At 35.7% G+C, this 20,808-nt stretch overlaps 1 protein-coding gene across 3 annotated transcripts in view; it reads left to right on the forward strand.

The window, feature by feature from the left end:
• The window catches only part of DIAPH2 (diaphanous related formin 2), a 1,026,009-nt gene that overhangs the window by 580,760 nt on the left and 424,441 nt on the right, over positions 1-20,808 (forward strand). For all 3 annotated transcript variants that reach the window (XM_034649855.1, XM_034649854.1, XM_034649853.1), the window contains one exon: positions 10,050-10,179. In XM_034649855.1, coding sequence (XP_034505746.1) covers positions 10,050-10,179 — 130 coding nt within the window. The remainder of the gene's footprint in view (positions 1-10,049; positions 10,180-20,808) is intronic.

Genomic DNA, 20,808 nt, shown 5'->3' on the forward strand with positions numbered 1-20,808 from the left:
TGGAAAAGTGTCTGTTCGTATCTTCTGCCCATTTTATGATTTGTTTATTTGTTTCTCGTGTATTGAGTTTGCTCCTTCTCATCATTCTGATGAGGAGAGGTTGCAGGGTTGTCAGAGCCCAAATTATTGACCTGGACCCAGGCCATGCACCCTTGTTTTATAGTGATCTTAGGGATGTGGGCTTCTTCTTTAAAGATTTTATTTATTCATGTGGCAGAGAGACAACCAGGGAAGAGAGGGAACACAAGCAGGTGAGTGGGAGAGGAAGAAGCAGGCTCCCAGTGGAGGAGCCCGATGAGGGTCTCCTTTTTGGAACGCCGGGATCACGTCCTGAGCCGAAGACAGGCGCTTAATGCCTGAGCCACCCAGGTGCCCCGGGTTGTGGGCTTCTTGTTTTTTCAGCCTGTCTTCTGGGGTAGGGTCCTGCCGCGCTGATACTCAGGCAACCCTGTTTTGGTAGAGTCTCCCTGTCCCCTGTGAGGGGGGATGGGGATGGGCACGTTGTGAGCCGGTATATTTCCAGGCTTTTGTTCTCTGGTGGCTTTCCCTGGTGGTTTGCTGTGCCTCTTCTGAGAGTCAAAGCAGCAGCGGCCAAATCTCAGCCTCTGTCTCAGAACAGAGGGATCGCGGACCGTTTTCCTCTGAAGTTCAGGCCACTTTAACTCTGTTTCTGTTGGTGCTGCTCAACCCTGCAGCATCCCGGGCTGTGCGCCCCACATCCGGAGCCCCAGCCCTCACTTCCAGGGCCGGTGCGTCTCTGTCCTTTGTGTTTCTAACGTCGCCAGGCACCAGCCACCCCTGCGCGCTCCCGGAGCTCCTGGTCTCAGTCTGTTTTCAGTGAGCACACCGGAGTTTCATAAGAAGTCTGGTGGTGTGCGCTCTCCGCTCACCGTCCCAGTCTGTTTTCTCACAGGTGCAGGTCCTCAAGTCTGGCTGCTCCCTGTGCAGGTGGCTACAGCTTCCCGGCACCCGAACGCGGCGGCTCCCTCCCCTTCTGTTTATCTTCAGATATCTGTGCGCGGTTTCACGGCTCCCCGCTTCGTAACTCAATACTCAGCGCTGGAGATGTTCATCTGTAGAGATCCAGCTGTATCTTCCTGCATCTCAGGCTGATTCCATGGATGTTCAGGCTGGTCTAGTATCTATCCAGCTCGACTCAGGGGACGGGCTGAAAAAGGGGTCCCCTACTCCTCTGCCATCTTAACTTCTCAATCTCTCCATGTTCATTTTTAATTCTTAGTTCTTGCATTGCCTGATCTCTTCAGTCCTAATTATGCTGAACTAATTTGTAACATAATTATAATAACTTTTGTCACTAGCTTCACCATTTTCCAGCTGCTACCTGTGCTACCCCCTCTATTATCTAGTTATGGTCCACAGTCAATATTTTGAATAAATTACCTTACAAATTGCTTCCTCTTTCTGGCTATCCATTGTTTTTATTTTTGCACCCCAATACTATATTGAATCTGTGCTTGAAAGTCTCCAAAGATTTCTCTAATCATCAATTCAGTCTTAATTATCTTTGGCCTCTCTCAAGTATTTATTCATTCAACGAACATTTACTGATCGAAATTGATATTGTCCTGATTTTTTTAAAGGAATTGCTTTTATTTTTATTTTATGAATTTATTTGACAGAGAGAGAGAGCACAAGCAGGGGGAGCAGCAGGCAGAGTGAGAGGTAGAAGCAGGCTCTCCACAGAGCAGACAGCCTGATTTGGGGCTCAATCCCAGTACTCTGGGATCATGACCTGAGCCCAAGGGAGACACTTAAGCAACTGAGCCATCTGGGTGCCCCAGTCCTGATATTTTAAAAATATTTTATTTATTTATTTGAGAGAGAGAGGGACAGAACGGGTGCACCGTGTGTGCCCACACAAGTGGGGGGATGGGCTAAAGGAGAGGGAGAAGCAGACTTCCTGCTGAGCAGGGAACCTGACGCCAGTCTCAATCCCACTGGGATCATGACCTGAGCCAAAGGCAGGCACTTAACCAACTGAGCCACCCAGGCACCCCAATATAGTCCTGATTGTGAAATGAAACCTGTAGCCACCAGTGCCAAAACAGAAGCTCCACATAACTCTCGGGTCATCGACTCTGTGTGACCAGGGGTTTGGGCTGGCCTTCCTGGGAAGGGGGTTCCCCAAGCTGGTACTGAGGCAAGTGTGACTGATAAAGGCAGTACCCCTAGAGTGCGGAATGGGGGGGGGAGGGGGAGGCTTGCTGTAAGCAAGTTAGGTAGCAAGTGTTGGTGCTATGTTGGTTCCCAGAAGTGGCTCTGAACTTAGGCTGTGGGGCAAGGAGGGGAAATGGCACCAGCCAGCCTTTTCCCGGAGTGGTCTCTCCATGAATGCTGCCTCTCTGGGACATATGCTGAGGTAAGCAAATAACCTCCACACCATGAGCCCAGACTCTCTTCAGATTGCTGTTTACCTGCTTTCTCTCCAGGAGCAGGGAAGTGCCCTCTGGGCTCAATCCCAGCCAAGCCCACTAACCTTTAAAACTCCAGGCTTTAAGTCCTACTGGTTGCCTAAAGTCATGAAATTCAACATCTCTCACTTTCCAATCCAATTGCTATGGAGATTTGTTTTCCCCATGTGCTCCCCTGTGTATTAGTGTTTGTCTGTCTCTGACCCTTCTCTAGGACCATATCTCCCTCCCCACCACAGTGACCATGATCTATTTCTCTCCCAAGCTGAGTCTCTGTACCTCCTACCTCCTTCAAAGTGGCCTGTTCTCTACCTTTAGTTGTGGAGTTTGTTTTCCCGTCTTTAGGTCAATTTCTGAGTTATTTAGGGTGATTTGATAGTTATCTTGTTGTGTATTATTGTGATGAGGTGAGTCTAGCATCCTCCTATTCAGCTGCTATCTTCCAAGTCTCAATAAATATTTAAATTGAACACACACACACACACACACACACACACACACAACGATGATGAATATAAAGCATTTATCAAAGTCTCTGGCATATAGGCACATGATAGATGGTAAAAAATGTTGGTTCCTTTTCCCCTTAAATGATGATACTACCACCTGATGAAGAAAGAACATCAAAGGTCATGAAGAACTGAAGCAAATGGGTAGAAATCTTCACCCACTCATACATTCAACAAATATGTATTAAGTACCTATTATGTGCCAGCCATTGTTCTAGATGGTGGGTATGTAAGTGTGAACAAAGCAGATTAACAAATCCTTGTACTTGGGTACCTGACATAGAAGTGAAGAGAGTTAAGAAAGGGTAAGTAATTTAATACAGTATATAATATATTTGAGATCAGTGCTATGGAAAAAAATAAAAGTGGGAGGAAATAAGAGGTGTTGGGAGAGTGGATTGCAATTTTAGAATGAGAAAACGATTCTTAAGTACAGATCTTGAAATAGGGGAAAGGGCTAGCCATGTAGATAAGTAAAAGTGAAACCTTCTAGTCAGATAGAAAGCACCAGCAATGGCTCTGAGTAAGACACATGCCTGATGAATTCAGGGAGCTAGGAAGCAAGCATGGCTGAAGGGAGTGGTAAGGAATAATAGCTAGAGACATGATCATGGTGGGAATGGGGCCAGATCACTGAGGGACTTTCAGGTAATGGTAATAACTTACTCTTTGTAAAGAAGGGAAGCTAAATTAGGCTCTCATCACTTTTAATCTGTTTAATGATCATGGTCATGATAATACAATATCTTACTCAATTCTGCAACTCTGTGATCATAAGTACTTACCTAATGCCTATTTTATAGATATAAAACCTGAGGCTTAGAGTGTTTAAGTAACTTGCCCAAGGTCACACAACTAGTGAATTGTAGAATCAGGTTTCAAACCCATTTCTGTCTGAATGCAAAGTCTGTGCTCAGTAACTATTCTTTTTTTTTTTTTTTTTTAAGATTTTATTTATTTATTTGAGAGAGAGCAGAGCAAGAGTGAGAGAGCAGAAGCAGGGCCGGGGCAGAGGGAGAAGCATTCCCAATTGAGCAGGGATCCTGATGTGGGGCTCGATCCCAGGACTCTGGGATCATGACCTGGGCCGAAGGCAGATGCTTAACTGCTGAGCCACCCAGGTGCCCCCTCAGTAACTATTCTGATTAGAAATTTGAACTTTATTAAATAAGTTGTAAAGAACCGTTGGATATGTTGAAGGAAGAAAGTGGCATGGTCATATGCAGTTTTAAGAAGCATATGTAGGTTGAATCATATAGGATAAAATGAATTAGAGAAAACAGAATGCCATTCTACCTTCTCATAGATTATCTCCACATAGTTAACATTTACGTTTAAAAAATGAGCTATCACCTCCTTCCTAAAGCCAGCTCATTCAAGAGTCATTACTTGCTTTGTTACCAGCATGATACACCCATTCTTTTAATAACCAGAATTTAAAAACCAAAAACTTTTGATTTTTCCCTTTCCCTCATTCCAAATATTTTTTTCAGTGACTTAATCCTGTTTGTCTTTACAATATGTCTTGAATTTGTTTTCTATGCCTTTTTTATGTATATCCTAGTTATCATTTTAATTTTACCATTCTTTGAGATTTGCCACCAGATTACTCTCCTATGTCCTCTCTTTCCTGTATAATTTTGTGTTTTCTCCTAAGTTCTGAGCTCCCTGATGCTTTAAAGGTACTGTGCATCATTTATCTCTGATCATTATTGTTCAGCATAGTCCCTACCCACAGTGGATCACTGAATGTACTTCTACATTCATATTTGCTTTGCTTCTAACCTGCCTCCCTTTAGAAGCATATGTTGCTTCATTTCCTGAGCAACACGATATAATTTTATTCTGGCATTCACTCCCACCTATCTCTCAACAAGTATGGTGTCCTGGAAATGTCTGGGCTTTGTAGTCAACCTTTCTGTATATATATGGGTATGTACACACACATACATACACACATACGAATGGAGTTTAATTTAGAAGTCTTACTCTTATAGCCCATGCAAGTGGGAACTTATGTGGAGGAAAATCCTAATTCAGAAACATTTATTGCCTACCTAGTATGTTTTAGCATTCTCCCAGGCATTGTGTGTAAAAAAAAATATTAGGAAAACAGGGTCTCTTACCTTGAAAAAAAACTCATATTGCCTGGAAAAAACTACTGTGTTGTGGTGCCTGGGTGGCTCAGTTGGTTAAGTGTCTACCTTTGACTCAGGTAGTGATTTCAGGGTCCTGGGATTGAGCCCCTGCATTAGGCTTTCTGCTCAACTGGGAGTCTGCTGCTCCCTCTTTCTCTCCCTCTGCCCCGCCCCCCCACTTGTGTGCTCTCTCTCACTCTCTCAAATAAATAAATGAAATCTTATAAAAAATACTGTACTAAAATGTTTATAGTGAAGGAACATGGCTTTAAAAAGACAATTATTACTGAGATGGAAAAGTCTTCAGGTAGGAGGTGGTAGTTGAGTGGTCTTGAAATATGAGTAGGTATTCACATGGCAGATAGAAGAAAAAGGGTGAGATGAAGGGGGAGTCAAGAGAAAACAAGATGTGCAAAAGCACAATGGCATGACATTACGTGGTATGTTCATGCATTTGTAATCAGACCAAAGAATTGGGCATGCATCAGAAAGCATCTGGGGACCCGTTAGAAAAGTAGGCAAGGGCCAGCTCACAAATGGCCATATATGCAAAACCAAGAAGTTTGTATGCTTTTCTAGTAGAATGCAGGAAGACTTTGTAATGGAAACTTTGAGTGACTTTTTACTATCTTTTCAAAGTTAAACATTTGAAAACTAAGATCTGTGTGGAGAGGTTAAATTTACTAAAATTGGTTTAAAGAACAGGACACATGACAAGGGAGCTTTTCCTCTGTGAGAGGTGGTTATACAGAGGGTAGTGACCAGTTATTTTCAGTTCCCACTGAAGACAGAGCAAGAAGAAATAGGTTTAAATCTCAGTAGAGGGGAAAATTACCTACAGAAGGGGTCCTTCACAAAAAGATTGAGTGTGACTGACGTAGATGATTAAAGTGTTGTCTCAAGCTCTCTGGCTGTGTGCTGGCTTCTGTGTGCTCAAAACCACCTAATTTCAAAGACAGAGCAAAGACCAGGTTTTCAGGCTTGAATGAAAGTATTTGAAAAAAAAAATATATGTATATATTTTTTAAAGATTTTATCTATTTATTTGACAGAGATAGAGACAGCCAGCGAGAGAGGGAACACAAGCAGGGGGAGTGGGAGAGGAAGAAGCAGGCTCACAGCAGAAGAGCCCGACGTGGGGCTCGATCCCACAATGCCGGGATCACGCCCTGAGCCGAAGGCAAACGCTTAACCGCTGTGCCACCCAGGCGCCCCCAAAAAATATATTTGAAATGGCAATTAGCTCTTCAGATATTTTGCTATCTGCCTAAGTTATAGTGTTGGAAATGTATAGGAACATGTCAAATGTAAATATTATCTTTCATAATACAGTGTTCATATTTATTAGAAAAAAGATAAATATCAGAATTTGCTATAGATATAGATGTTATTCTGTTAAAGGTATTTTATATTCATGTACCATTTCAGAAATTTATTAAAGGATAGGTAGATAAAATTAGTATAAATTCAGTTATTAATCTTTATGTGTAACATTTTTGGTCAGATGATTATAATTAAAATCACTCTGTGGTTTATTAAATATTGGTGCTTTATCAGTGAATAGAGTAAATTGTTCTGTCATATTTTTATTATCATTATTTGATAATAGCTTATTAAAATATTATAAAACATTTTTAGCTTTCAAATATTTCCAATTTCTGGAACCGCTGTTTGTGTTTTTATTATGTGGAAATATATGCAAGACATAAGATTGTAGGGTACTTTTTTCACCCTTTTGTATCTTACAAAGAGAAGTCATATATCTATCTCATACCTCTGCCTAACTGTGGCTGGTGAGAGGGACACCGGGAAAGCACAGGCGGGGTTGCCAAAAGGCACTTGGCTCCTGATGGAAGCAAACCTTGAAATGTTGACAATATAACCACTACTGAGACTTCGGCAATCTGGACAAATATTAATGGAATATTTGATGTTGATACAAAATTAACATAATTTTGAGTTAACCAGATATCAAATGGAAATCAATTTTATTTCTTAATAAACTAACTCAAACACTTTGGAAGTGATTTTACACATACTTAGATTAGATTACTTTTGTATTACCCCAAGAAATGTGTATATCCAACTAGTATACTTCAAAGAGCAAATTATTGGATAAATGCCATTAATCTTCAGAATTGATCAAGGTGAATGTTCTTAGTTGCCTTCTGTGTTGACACAGAACAACACAATAGGTCCTGAGAGAGACAGTGCTTAATGTGTGAATGGTGTAGACGCAGTAAGAGAGGCTGAAGACATACATGGTAATACGGAGTAAATACAATAAGTCAAAAATTATTTCCCCCTGTATTTTAATAGTATATATTTATTTTAAAAGGATTGATCTAAGGGTCATACATATAGAGAAAAATTACAAAGACCACATATTTGTCACAATTATTCCCTGTCAGTTTGAAACCTTAAAATAGACTCTGTATGAAGTTATTTAAAAAATAAATATTGCAGTACAGATCTGACAGTTTATCTCCCATACCAACTAAGATATTCCTTGGCTTGACAAAACAGGCACTTGTCCATGTTTGCCCATGCTTTGAAAGAAATATTACAGTTTTGTTTTTTTTTTAAAGCATACCCATGCTGTATCTGCAACTCTCTGATTTCAACCACATTACCAAAATACTTATTTAGCTGAAATGTTATGCTTTATTTATCTTTTTGGAATGTAACCATGGACTCTACTAAATTTCTTAACAGGAATTAAATTAATGGACCTGATTCTGAATAAATATTTATCAATTAAAAACTGTTTCTGAAAATTAAGCATTCATAAGTATGCATGCCAAAAGCCGGTTTTTAAATCACCCATAAATTTGACATATGAGCATAATGGTATTTTTCTGTTTTTGTTTTTCCTTTCCAGTATTGGCCATGTGCATTTAAAATATTTAAAATTATATATATTTATACAATTTGGTGTCCTGAAGAATTAGGTAGGGTTTTGTTGTCATTCTTATTAGTGGTGGTCGTGGTGTGTGTGTATCTGTATAGTCTCTGTATACAGAATTTATAAAATATAGCTCAATTCATTTTCCTTCAGGAAGATGTACCTTCAATTTTCCCTAAACACCTAATGTTTTTAGTATTTAGGAATTCAGGTAATTTGTAAGAAAAAAAGAAAATGTGAATTGTCTTATAAATTGTAATATCCAGCATACTCTGAAAATGATGCACTTTGTAAACATGTTTAACACTGTAATCCCAGGTAAAGACCTTTCTTTAGGAATGTGAACCTCTCATTGATTCCTCTAGAGCACAAGCCTTACTTTTTTTTTAAATTTTTTTAAAAATTTTTTGTTATGTTATGTTAGTCACCAGACAGTACATCATTAGTTTTTGATGTAGTGTTCCATGATTCATTGTTCGCGTATAACACCCAGTAGAGCACAAGCCTTACTTAACACAAATTGTCCTTGAGATTTTGTTGTGGTCTGTTCTTATAGCTTGTCCTTAAGTTGTGTCATTTTAACCTTGTAGTACTTGAAAGTGTTAGGCGGATCAGCAAGATAATACAAAATTTTAAATATTTTGCCTGTGTGGGATAAAGTAATCCTAGAAACTCTAAAAGAAATCATTGTGACCTTGTGACCACCTGAACTGTCAACGTCATGCCTCCTGTGGTTGTTTTGAGCCTTAAGACTATATTTCTTTTAAGTTCTCCATATCCTGGGGACATAAATAACTGTTAAAAAGCTATAGTACAAAATGGATTCAGTATGGGTCTGATTGATTAAATGTGATTTTTTTTTTCTTTGTCAATGAAACACTAGGTATTAAATATTCTGTTAATTACCTAAGTATCTTCCACAGCCTTTTCATCAACCTGTCTTGGAAGAATTTATTCTAAGCAGAGTAATCCTTAAAGCTAAAACCCCCAAATCAGTATGCCTATCAGTAGGCAAACCCATCATCTAAGGATTATAGAATTAAAACACCCAAGAGAATGAGAAAACTTGATACTTTATTCCATATTTATCCTTTGTTTGTAGGTAAATCCTTGATTTCTTTTGCAGCTTAGTCTGGCATGAATGTTCTATTAAAAAAAACACTTAGATTTTCATCATAAATTTTTTTGCCCTATACTTTAAAGATTTTTATTGTTCTAACTATAGCATCTCTTTTCTAAAAGTATCTCTGAAAAGGAAATACCATACATAAGCAGAAAAAAAATTGTCATCAGAATTGTGTGGTCAGATTCTATTTATAAATCAGCATAAGAACTTTTCAGTTTTTCTTATTTGATGGCCCATACAAGTAAAGGAAGGTAAAATGTATTTTTTTACATTAATTTGCATTAGTAATGGCTACAAATAAATATAACCTCACAAACAAATCCAGCTTCCAAGAATATATTTCAGTGATAAAGGAAAGAACAAATGCTGATAACATAAGCACACATTAACTTTTTAATTATCAATACTTAAATTAATGCTCTCTTCTCAGAGAATAGTTCATTTTGCCATAATAATTTAGACATTTTAAAATATATATATTAAAATTTAAACTTTTGCTGGTTTTGGTCATCTTTTGTATTTTAAAATAATGATGTTCCTTTTAAAATCTAGAGCATTTTTTCTAGACCCCATTAGGAAGCTACCCCTAACTTAAAAAAAATTTTTGTTAAAGATATTATTTATTATTTACTTTAGAGAGCAAGAGAGAGAATATGAGCAGGGGGAGGGGCAGAGGAAAAGGGATTGAATTTCAAGTGGACTCCACACTGAGCACAGAGCCTGTCACGGGGCTCCATCTCAGGACCCTGAGATCATGACCTGAGCCAAAACCAAGAGTCAGACACTTAACCAACTGAGCCATCCAGGTGCCCCTAACTTTTTAAAAAAATTTAAATTAGGTGTAATAAATTGAGTTCATCCGTTCATTTCACTTTTTAAGAATAAGGTCTGTATTTCCATTACCCAAAATATACTAAAAGTATTGTTATTTCATTCCAGATCAGAGATACTAAATCAGCAGATCAAAAAACAACCCTCTTGCATTTTATTGCTGAAATTTGTGAGGAAAAATACCGGGATATCCTGAAATTTCCTGAAGAACTGGAACATGTAGAAAGTGCAAGCAAAGGTAATTAATTAGTAACTATTTTGAGACTATTCCTTGCCTGAGTATTATATTTTAAGTGGTAAGATTAAATAAATATTAATTTTATTTTTTCTGTTTAAATAAATATTAATTTTATTTTTTCTGTTTACTTATATTTGAAAGGCAGGAAGATAGTTTCCATTAGCTTATATTTGACAGTATAGTACATTTAATGACCTATTTTTTACTTACTTTATTTTTTAACATTGCTAAGTTATTGAAGCTTTCACATGTCTGGTCTGATAGTATGTTCATTGATTCATTACATTAATACTTAAGTGTATATTGTTTACAAGGGAACTATACCATGGGCTTTTGATGATATCAAAATAATCATGAGACAGTTCTTGCTTACAAATTTTGTAAATGTTTCTATTATTCCACATTAGTTACGTGTTAGTCATGTAGAAGTTCTTTAGAGAAGCAATTGCCAGAGAGCTGCTGCTATACTTGTAGTGAATATAATTTTACATCATATCTTAAAGGTTTATTTTTAAATAAAGAAAATAATAGTACTATGGAGTCATACTCTGTCTCCTATTGTTATTCTGGTCCTGGGACCACAAAACGAGACACACTGGATTAAATTAAAGAAATACATTGAGGGTTTGATTGATAATACCAGACTAGCAGAGATGACCATTGAACAATATTATTTTTTTAAAGATTTTATTTATTTGGGGGAGGGAGGGGCAGAGGGAGAGAGAGAGTCTTAAGCAGACTCTGCACTGAATGGGGAGCCAAATGCAAGGCTGAGGTCATGACCTGAGCTGAAACCAAGAGTCAGAAGCTTAATCTGCTAAGCCACCCAGGTGCCCTGACCACTGAACAGTATTATACAAACAATATTCGGGTTTTATAAGCATACTTTTTCCCCCCTTCAACGAACACTAACAGGTTTATATGGTTTGTAGTAAACTTGGGAGAGGTATATGCTTTTGAGTCCTTGTCGAAATTCCTCAGAGTTATAGAGAAATGGAAAATTTGTAATTGGAAAACGTGAGAAATGTCACAAATAAGGACAATTATTAGATCATTTCAACACTATCACTACTTTTTGATTGCCCTTTACCAGAATTTTTTTTCTAAATTTAATTTGTTTAATATGTAGATTCAATTTCAGAGAGATTTTGAGAAGTCTATCAAGAATATGTTTAAATAGGGGTGCCTGGGTGGCTCAGTCATTGAGCGTCTGCCTTCGGCTCAGGGCGTGGTTCCGGAGTTCTGGGATCGAGCCCCACATCAGGCTCTTCTGCTGGGAGCCTGCTTCTTCCTCTCCGACTCCCCCTGGTTGTGTTCCCTCTCTCACTGGCTCGCTCTCTCTCTGTCAAATAAATAAATAAAATCTTAAAAAAAAAAGAATATGTTTAAATAAAATGATTTGTCAGTTTTACAATGATGATTTTTAATTCCTAATTTTTAAATTTTTAGTTCTTATGTTGAGGATACTTTACATGAATGTATCTGATAAACACTTTTAGTCAAAATAATCTGAAATAACTGTAATGAAATGTAGAATGAAGCTTATGTCAGCTTTGATTTTAAGTCTAAACACTAGCTTATCTGTATTTCTATATTATATATATATTATATTATATTATATCTCTGTCTATATAATCTCATACAAACTTTTAGCCACTATTGTTATTGATGAAGTTAACCTATAACGCACAGCCTTCTAAGTTAGACAGTATTAAGTTCTAACCCTAGCTGATAACTTCTTAGTTTTAAAATCTTGAGCTAGTAATTTAAACTTCCAAGGTTTTCTTTCCTTTTCTGTAAAATGGGAACCATAGTAACAAGATCACATGAGTTGACATGTTTAAAGCATTCAATAAAAGGCTTGGCACGTAGTAAATATGTAGCTGTTGCTATACCACTATCTTTATTAGTAGTGGTAATCATAATATTTTATGTACTACTATGAATATTGTAGCTGCTGCTATTGTATGGTTCCTACACTCTCAGCTAACTATTTATTATATCCAGTTCTATTTGTTTGTTTCCTGTGTCTAGGCATTTGGTAAATACTTCCTTATTTTTATTTTACACTATCACCAACTTCTTTCTCCCTATCTATGTCAAGAGCAAAATCTCTCTGTTGTATCTTGATTATTTCTGCTTTTCTGTATTCTTCCTGCCCGTGTTTTCAAAAGACTTTTTCCAGAAATCCTCTCACTGTCTCACTGTTAGGGCCACAGAAATACCCATTTTCAAGTTATTTTGACTGGTTCTTTTTCTTTCCCTATGAAATTCAGTCTCAACTCAAATTCTTAAGGGCATTCCACCTGTTTGCATCCCTTTTTCATTTCCTCCTAGTTTTTATTTCAGTGTGCTGAAACATATATTCTCTTGAGCCGTTTTATTCCTTTCTGATATTCCTGTCTCTGTGTATGATTTCATGCTGCATCCCATGCCTAGAAATCTCACCTGCCCTGTCCTCTAAGACAACTATCATTTGTCAAATCCCTGTTCAGAATCCATTTTTTAGAAATGTTTTGCTACTAAAGCCCTAGGAAGAAATACTCTGGAATTTAGCCTACAGGGAAAAACAAAAACAAACAAACAAACAAACAAAAAAACAGGTGAAAGGTCAAGCCAATTACCTCTTATTTATAGTTACTTTTCCTTGATATTTGAGTCTAACTTGTCTTGTTAGCTTAATATGCAGTTCAGTCTTGTTTGAATCACATTGTCACCTCTAACACTGTACATAGCATGTATATAGTCAACCAGCAAAAATACAAATCGATCAGTAATATAAAATCAATTTTATTTGATGATGGACTATCTTGATGTGAAATGATCACCTTCAAAAATACAAAAAGTACCTTTCTATTCAAACTAGAGGGATATCAATAAGATTAAACTAATTAAGTTAATGATTGAATTATATGTCATATTTATTTTTTTGAGATTTATTTATTTGAGAGAGAAAGGGAGAGATCGCAGGAAGGGGCAGAGGGAGAGAGAATCTCAAGCTGCCTCCCCACTGAGCATGGAGTCTGACACAAGGCTCAGTCTCATGACACTGAAACCGTGACATGAGCTGAAATCCAGAGTCGGATGCTTAACCATCTGAACCATCCAGGTGCCTCTATAACTTATATCTAGAGAACAATTGTATGACTAATAATTTTTTCTATGTTTTTGGATTTTTGCAACCCAAGTATCAATTTTGGTAACATAAAGATCTTTTCTGTCTTGTATAGCAATTAATTTATTTCACTTGAGTAGTAGAGTTATAGGCCTCAAATTAACTGACAAAACAAATGACTTAAAGTGAAAGGAAAACTGAAGGTAGGAAATATGTGTGATCTGTGGAAAAATTTATTTTATAATTGTGTTTATTCTTTAGCTAAGCTTCTAAAATTGTGTGTGTCTTTGAATATGCAAAACTATGGTATAAACTTAGCATATTTTCCTAGAGCTCTGTTAACTAAAAAGTATTGGGGAAAACATCATTTTCACATTAAAACAGATATATATTATGAAACAGAATTCAAAATCCACATGAATTTTTAAAAATAAAACAGATGACTTCGAAGAAATTTCACACTTGCAATAGATCCTTAAGGGTGCATGTTCAATCTTCTCTTCCATTTGGGTTACTTAGGTGAGAAAAGTTTATGAAGCATTGCCTAAAGAATGATACAATGGTTTTGTTTTGGTTTGGTTTTGCTTATTTATCTATTTAGTTATTGCCAGGAGCAGGGAGGCAAGCAGGCAGGGTAAGGGAGTAGAGTACTTAACTTTCTTCTAAACAGACATTCTCATATCCCTTATGAAGCTCAGCATCAAACACTACAGTATAATTTTATTACCAGTGAAATTAATAAAAATAATATTGCTCTGGTCATTTTATTCTAGGTTAAATTATAAATCTGCAGGTCTTCTCATTCATGTTTGACATACCAGTGAGCCTTTAGAGAGAAAAAAATTGGTTGCTATAGAAACTCTGATGCCTTAAAATATTTAAAATACTTTTTAAAAAATATTTTATTTATTTGAGAGAGAGAGAATGAGCAGTGGGGAGTGTGAGAGGGAGAGGCAGACTCCCCGCTGAGCAGGGAGCCTGATGTTGGGCTCCATCCCAGGACCCTGGGATCCTGACCTGAGCCGAAGGCAGACGCTTAACCAACTGAGCCACCCAGATACCCCTAGAATTCTTTTGATAAACCACAATTACCTTTCCCCTGATCACTAGTTTTAAATATTATATGAATGTGTATTTTGTCTGCATAATTATATATATATATATATGTATATATATATAATAGATATATAGATATATATTGTATAAAGCATTGCTGGTTTACTGGAAATATTCTATAAATTCTTTATTGTTCTCTCTACCACTGTGGCTGTCACTTTAACTTTGAGCTTTAAGGATTTTAACAGTTTGATTTAAAACCTCTAGTGTTTTATAGGTTGGCTCCCAGGATTAAACCAAAAGAATTAGTAAAGTTTAATTAAAACTATTCCACTCAACAGGGAAAAGTTACATTAATATATTTGAAAGCACTATTAATCCTAAGATTTCACTTAAATATGCGATGGGTTTCACTTCAGTTAAATTAGTTCCATCCTACAAAATAAAAGCTGTCAAGTGTCATATAAACTGTTAATTTCTTATGAATTAAATCAATTATTATAAATTTTCATTACCAACTATACCTTTTGATATCTGCCATCTTTCCATGTCATATTAGTAACTCTGATTAGCTATTTATTTACTTTGACTTCTTTATAAAACGTTCAGACTAAAGGAAATATTGTAAGGAAAAATGCATGAAAGAAAGAAAAAGAAAATGTAAAATAGTAGCACAATAGAAAATAAAATAAAAAAAAAGTTGGGAGAACAACAGCAAGAAAAAGCCAAACATTTTCCAAAATTCCAGAGCTGGCAGAAGCTTTGGACATCATCTTGTCCCTGCTAAAAGGGACCCAAGATAGCAATTTGGCTAAATTCATTATTTTATAGTTCAAGAAACTGAAGCCCAGAATGATGAAGGAATTGTCCATGATCACACAACTAGATTGGAGAATCAATGAAGGTTTGCAGACTTTGGAGATATATATATATAATATATTTCAGCTCCATTTTTGCTTCCTTTGTGGTCTAAAATATACAACAGAGATTCATGCTCATATTGGAGTAAATGCTATACAATAGAAAGATTTACTGGAATGTAAATGCTATGTGCTCTGTGTAGTTGTCTGCAGTCTCTGCAGCCCCACTTTGACAGAATTACCCTCTTCTTTCTTTGTGTCACAGCAGCACTCTAGCCTTATTAGTAATATTGTACATACCACATTCATAGTTTTTATCCCATTGCTTGTTTTTCTCTGTACCCTCTGGATTTGTCCCTACAGTCACAGTGCTAGCACAGCATCTTAGAGAGAAGTAGATGCTCAATAAATGTCTATTAAATTGAATCATTGCATATCATCGTACTATAGCAGGTACATTTCAAAAATACGATATTGTGGGAAGTTGACAAATAGAGAATTGCAGACCTCAAATTACTATTTACTATAAATACAAGGTGAAAAACAAGATAAGTTAGAATAAAGAGGACACCAGAATTTAACAATATTTCCTGGTCTATATCTTTACTTCTTTCAAAAAGAAAGTTAAAATTGGAAACTATCAAGCTAATAATGAATGGGATCTAAACTTATGGAGGCCACCAAACCATAAAGGATTATGGTGAAGAGTAAGGATTAAAATCTAGGAACTAATGGCAGCCAACTTTCTTAATGTTATATCTAACTACTGAAACATCTATCTCTTGTTCTAATTCCTGGGGAAAAAATAAAGCACTTTCATATTGTCTAGTGTTTTATTGAAAAATCTTTGGTTTGGGGAACAAAATCCTACTGTTTTTAGAGCATTTAACATACAGTGACTCATAAACCCAAGATGTGAGAAAGTATTAAGCTGTGGGATTTTCTAGGAGATTTAAACTTTGTAGTCTAGCTTTTTAGAAGCACAGAATGATAATATACCGATGCGACAAAATATTTGGAGAATTGACCTTACTTAAATGTTAGTCTGAATATGAAACTGAGTACAGGGGTGCATGGGTGGCTCAGTCAGTTGGGTGTCGACTCTTGGTTTTGGCTTAGGTCATGATCTCATGGGTCATGGGATCAATCTCCATATCAGGCTCCACCCTCATTGGGAAGTCAACTTGAAGATTCTCTTCCTCTGCCCCTCCCCCCACTCATGCTCTTTCTCTGTCTCAAATAAATAAATCCTTTAAAAAAACAAAAAAAACAAAAAACTCTGAGTACACATCATACCGCTATGTCAGTTTTACAAAAGTGGTTAAAATTGTTTACCTTCCTTTGGACTTTTTCATATATACTGTAAAAATAACTTAAATAATTTTTGCTGAATGAATTGAACTCTATCATATTGACATCATAAATATCTTATAAAATTGAAAGGAATATTAAAATTTAAGGAATCAAATTCATAAATTTTCCAGTTTGTTACATTTCTTTCTTCCTTACCCACACCAAATTACCCATATTTTTTTAACAGTGAATTTCTTTAAAATAACAGAAACAATAAAAGGCCCAAAATGTTCATAGAAAAATGAAGTTTCAACCTAAGACTTTAAAAGGATTTAGGCAAGAAAGTCATGGGCTGTTTTTTGTTTTTTGTTTTTTGTTTTTGCTGTGTGTGTGTGTGTGTGTGTGTGTGTGTGTGTGTGTGTGTTTTGCTGCTCAGTAATCTAGTCATTACCAACCAGTGTTTTTCAATTCATAATATATAAAAACTCTAATTAATATTCATTTCTAGGGGAAACTGTTGAAAAAATTAATATTTTCAGGTAGCAGTGAAAGGAAGCAGAGACCATGTCATTTGGATTTGAGTAAAATGTTTCAATGTAAGTCAACAATTTTTTATAGACTTACATAGGCATTTGTCAGCATAGCTTAGCTTTTACATCCCAGAATCTTTTTCTGTTAGTAGTTGTGTGCATAGTTTATCTGTCTCACATCCTTGTCTCTCATGTCTCAGAGCCTAGGCTCCTATGCTTTTTCCAAATAGAAATGCCACCCCTTTCTCTCAGCCCTTGTGAGCCCTGTGTGTATCTTTTTGAAGGTCCAGTTTAAATCTCACCCCTCCATATAAAGCCTTCCCAGTTGTTTTGGCTTTCAGTGGTTTCTCACTTAGCTCTTCTACAATAGTACTTACGTGAACTTTTTACTTTGGTTCCTATACTGTCTTACATTATAATATAAAAGTTTCCATGTTTATGGATGCATCCTGGCATGATGCTTTCTTAAGTAATGTGTAGTATCATTAGTCTGCTTTCTCAGGGCAAAATCTAACATGGTAATGCTGTTGCAAATTCTGTGCTGTGAATGTTTATTAAACATCAGCCTGATCCTAGCTGCTATCTTTATTTAGCCCAATAGTGAAACTTTCTGGGTACTTAAATTAGCTAAAGTATATTTACAAATACTTGATTTTCAATTTCTCACACATTAAGCAACAAGGAGAAAACCAGGTCTTTAAAAAGTATTCTTTAAAAGTGGCTATTTAAGGCAACACAAATGTATGGTGTTAGAAATAATTATAATGGTTACTCTTGGTGGGGGTTAGTGACTAGAAGAAAGTATGTGAGGGCTTCTGGAGTGCTGATTATGTTCTGTTTCTTGATCTGGATCCTGGTTACATGGATTTGTTTATTTTGTGAAAATTCTTTCAGCTAGTAACCTATATGCACAACATATGCATGCTTCAACAAAATATTTTTATGAAAGCTGGTCATTTACATTTTTAAAATATATAATGACTTATAAAAAGTGAGGAAAGTATTACAGTTAATCTAAAAGGTCAATGTTTTCACATGTGCTTAGTTAGAATGATCACATGCATTGTATAAATATTTGCTGTCAGAGTTGATCTGATGTCATTGTAAATAATTATTTTTCAACAAGTTATATGTCACTTAAGGATTTTATAAAATGTATTTTAGTCTTTAGAGTGGATAGGTACATTCTAGTATTTAAAAAAAAAAAGTACCACCCACCGAGCATATTATATATCATGTAACCTTCAGGGTGATCTTTCCATAGTTGTTATCAATATTACCCTAGCTTGTAAATCATTGAATCTTAACGTGTCCTGAGCACATCCTGAGTTAAAATTTTCACCAAGCACCTGTCACTGCTGTCATTGCTATCACTATGTCTTTGGTTTAATGTCAGGAAAATAAGATATGTGGGAATGTTGCTCAGTTTTATCTCATTCTGGATTCAAGCTCATTGGTTAAAAATTGAATATTTATACATCAAATGTTACAATTTGAGTGACTCTAAGATAAAGCGCAGGGATATATTCAATGCAAGAGGTTGAAGGACTGACGTTAAGTAGTATTGTCAAGGTGGAGAGGGGAGAGTAAAGAAGAGGGAAAACTAACAGAAATGAAGAAAGAAGCAGCTATCTGCTCAGAGTCAAAAGAAGAGATGGCTCATGCTCTGAGTGGAGATTCCATTGTACCTCTAGGAAAAATTGGCGGAATCTGGTAATCAACATGGTTACCATTACTGCAGTTTTAACTACTACCAGTCCTTCGGATGGATTCATCAATAAGGATGAGACTGGTTTAGGGATCTAAGGATTGGGGATTTGGAGAGAGTAAAGAACTATATCAGAGATACCTGAGCAGTGCCTCTATTCTCCACTTTTTACACATTTCAAATGTGGTTTGAACTCAAGGACCAAGTTGTAGGGGGCTATATAGCTGGTATGATTTCTTGAATTTAACTGAGGTCTTTTTCTGAAATTTGGATTCTACAAGTTAATGAGGTAAATTAGTAAACGGCAAATATAATATTTACTGGTTCTAATTTTGTATGACCCAAACAGCTTAACAGTATTTCCATGTAAAACAGTCAGAATGGAGTTGTTATTTTTATTAGAAGATTCACTGAAACAGTAAGGAAAACACTCTGACTCCTGTTGGAAGCTAATAGCTCTGTGGCAGAGAATTCTGATTAGGTCATATCTTAAAGAAATATATGCTAGAAAAACTATGTTCAAGGATGAGAATCATGAGATACATATCTGAGTTTCAACTTTGTTGCTACGTACTTGTTAGTTCATTGTTTGGCCATTTAACCCATCAATTGCCTATTTGCTCATTTATGCAATAATGTTTCTTAACTTGAAAAATACACACTGTCATATTTAGCCCATTTATCCCTCACGCTGATTATGCTAACAAAATTAGATATTCAGTATGGAAATGCCTGAGGAGAAAGTTGTTCTACATAAATAGTAGTTTATCGTTCAAGCTGTTGGGAAGATGTTAATCCAGATGATTTCGGGAAGATGTTAATCCAGATGATTTCGATCAGTTTTTTTTTACACTTGTTTGGTCCCATTTTTAAAGTGAAGGTAAAAAATCTGTTCATTAAATGACAAAGCTTTCTGAAATCATATATGATGTCATTAAGTTTATGCCTTACATTTTTTAAAATTTTTTTCTATCTTGTAGTCTTTTAGAAATAAGACTCTAAAAACATGATCACAAAGGCTCATCTTATTTTAAATGATATCTCTAAGCTTTGATGGAAGAATCATTATTCAAAATTCAAGAATCATTATAAAATTTCCAATATCCTAGGATATCTTTGTCCTAAGTATGTATAAACATGGAAGAAAAGAAAAAGCTTATAGCTTTAACTGAATATTCTAAATAATTAATAGTAAATGTCTATAGGAAATAAAAAAGGTACAAATTTTGAATATTATTATAATAACTAATAAAAATGATAATAAGGCATTTCTTTTATGTGCATTTTAAAGAAATGGATCATGATTGCGTTTGTAGCAGAATGTAGCTAATGTTTATGTTAACTATTGCTTTTTCACTTCATTATGCATTTTTTCTAATACCTAATAGTGATAATAATAATGACTACCATTTATAAAGAGCTTATTAAAGAGCCAGAAAGATTAAGTAAAGTGCTCAATGTCACACAGTTAACAAGGACTAAGATTTTGGCTACACTTCTGTATTCATTGTTCTTTTCAATGTAACAACACTGAGAGTAATAACAAGAACACAATTGAAAAATATATAAAACATGAAATTTTTATTCATAAATTTAAGATAAACTGAGAAAGCAACATGAACCTTGGTAATTTCTATATTTCGATAGAACATTAATTATTATAACTAGAAACACCCAGTGAAATCATACAAATACTCTTGGTTTATTCTAAAACTACAGTAAACTGTTAAGTATATTAAAATGGTTTTGTTAGGATTTAAGGTTTCATTCGATTGCTTTTTCCTTCTACGTGTCCTTAGAGAGGAATAACACACTCTGTGGTGATGAACAAAGAATAAATATTTCCATTGCCCACCCTTCTTGAGGGATGTGGTCATCAACTAAACACATGTTTATTTAACTCTAATAGTATTTCTAGTCTCTGAGTTGCACATTTTTAGGAATTTTAACTTCAGTATAATTAACACACAATGTTATACTAGGTTTAGGTGTACAATATAGTGATTCAACAATTTTATACATTACTCAATGTCCATCAATAGAAATGTACTCTTAATCCCTATTACC

This window comes from Ailuropoda melanoleuca, chromosome X, assembly GCF_002007445.2.
Source record: "Ailuropoda melanoleuca isolate Jingjing chromosome X, ASM200744v2, whole genome shotgun sequence".
NCBI classification, from domain to species: Eukaryota; Metazoa; Chordata; class Mammalia; order Carnivora; family Ursidae; genus Ailuropoda; species Ailuropoda melanoleuca.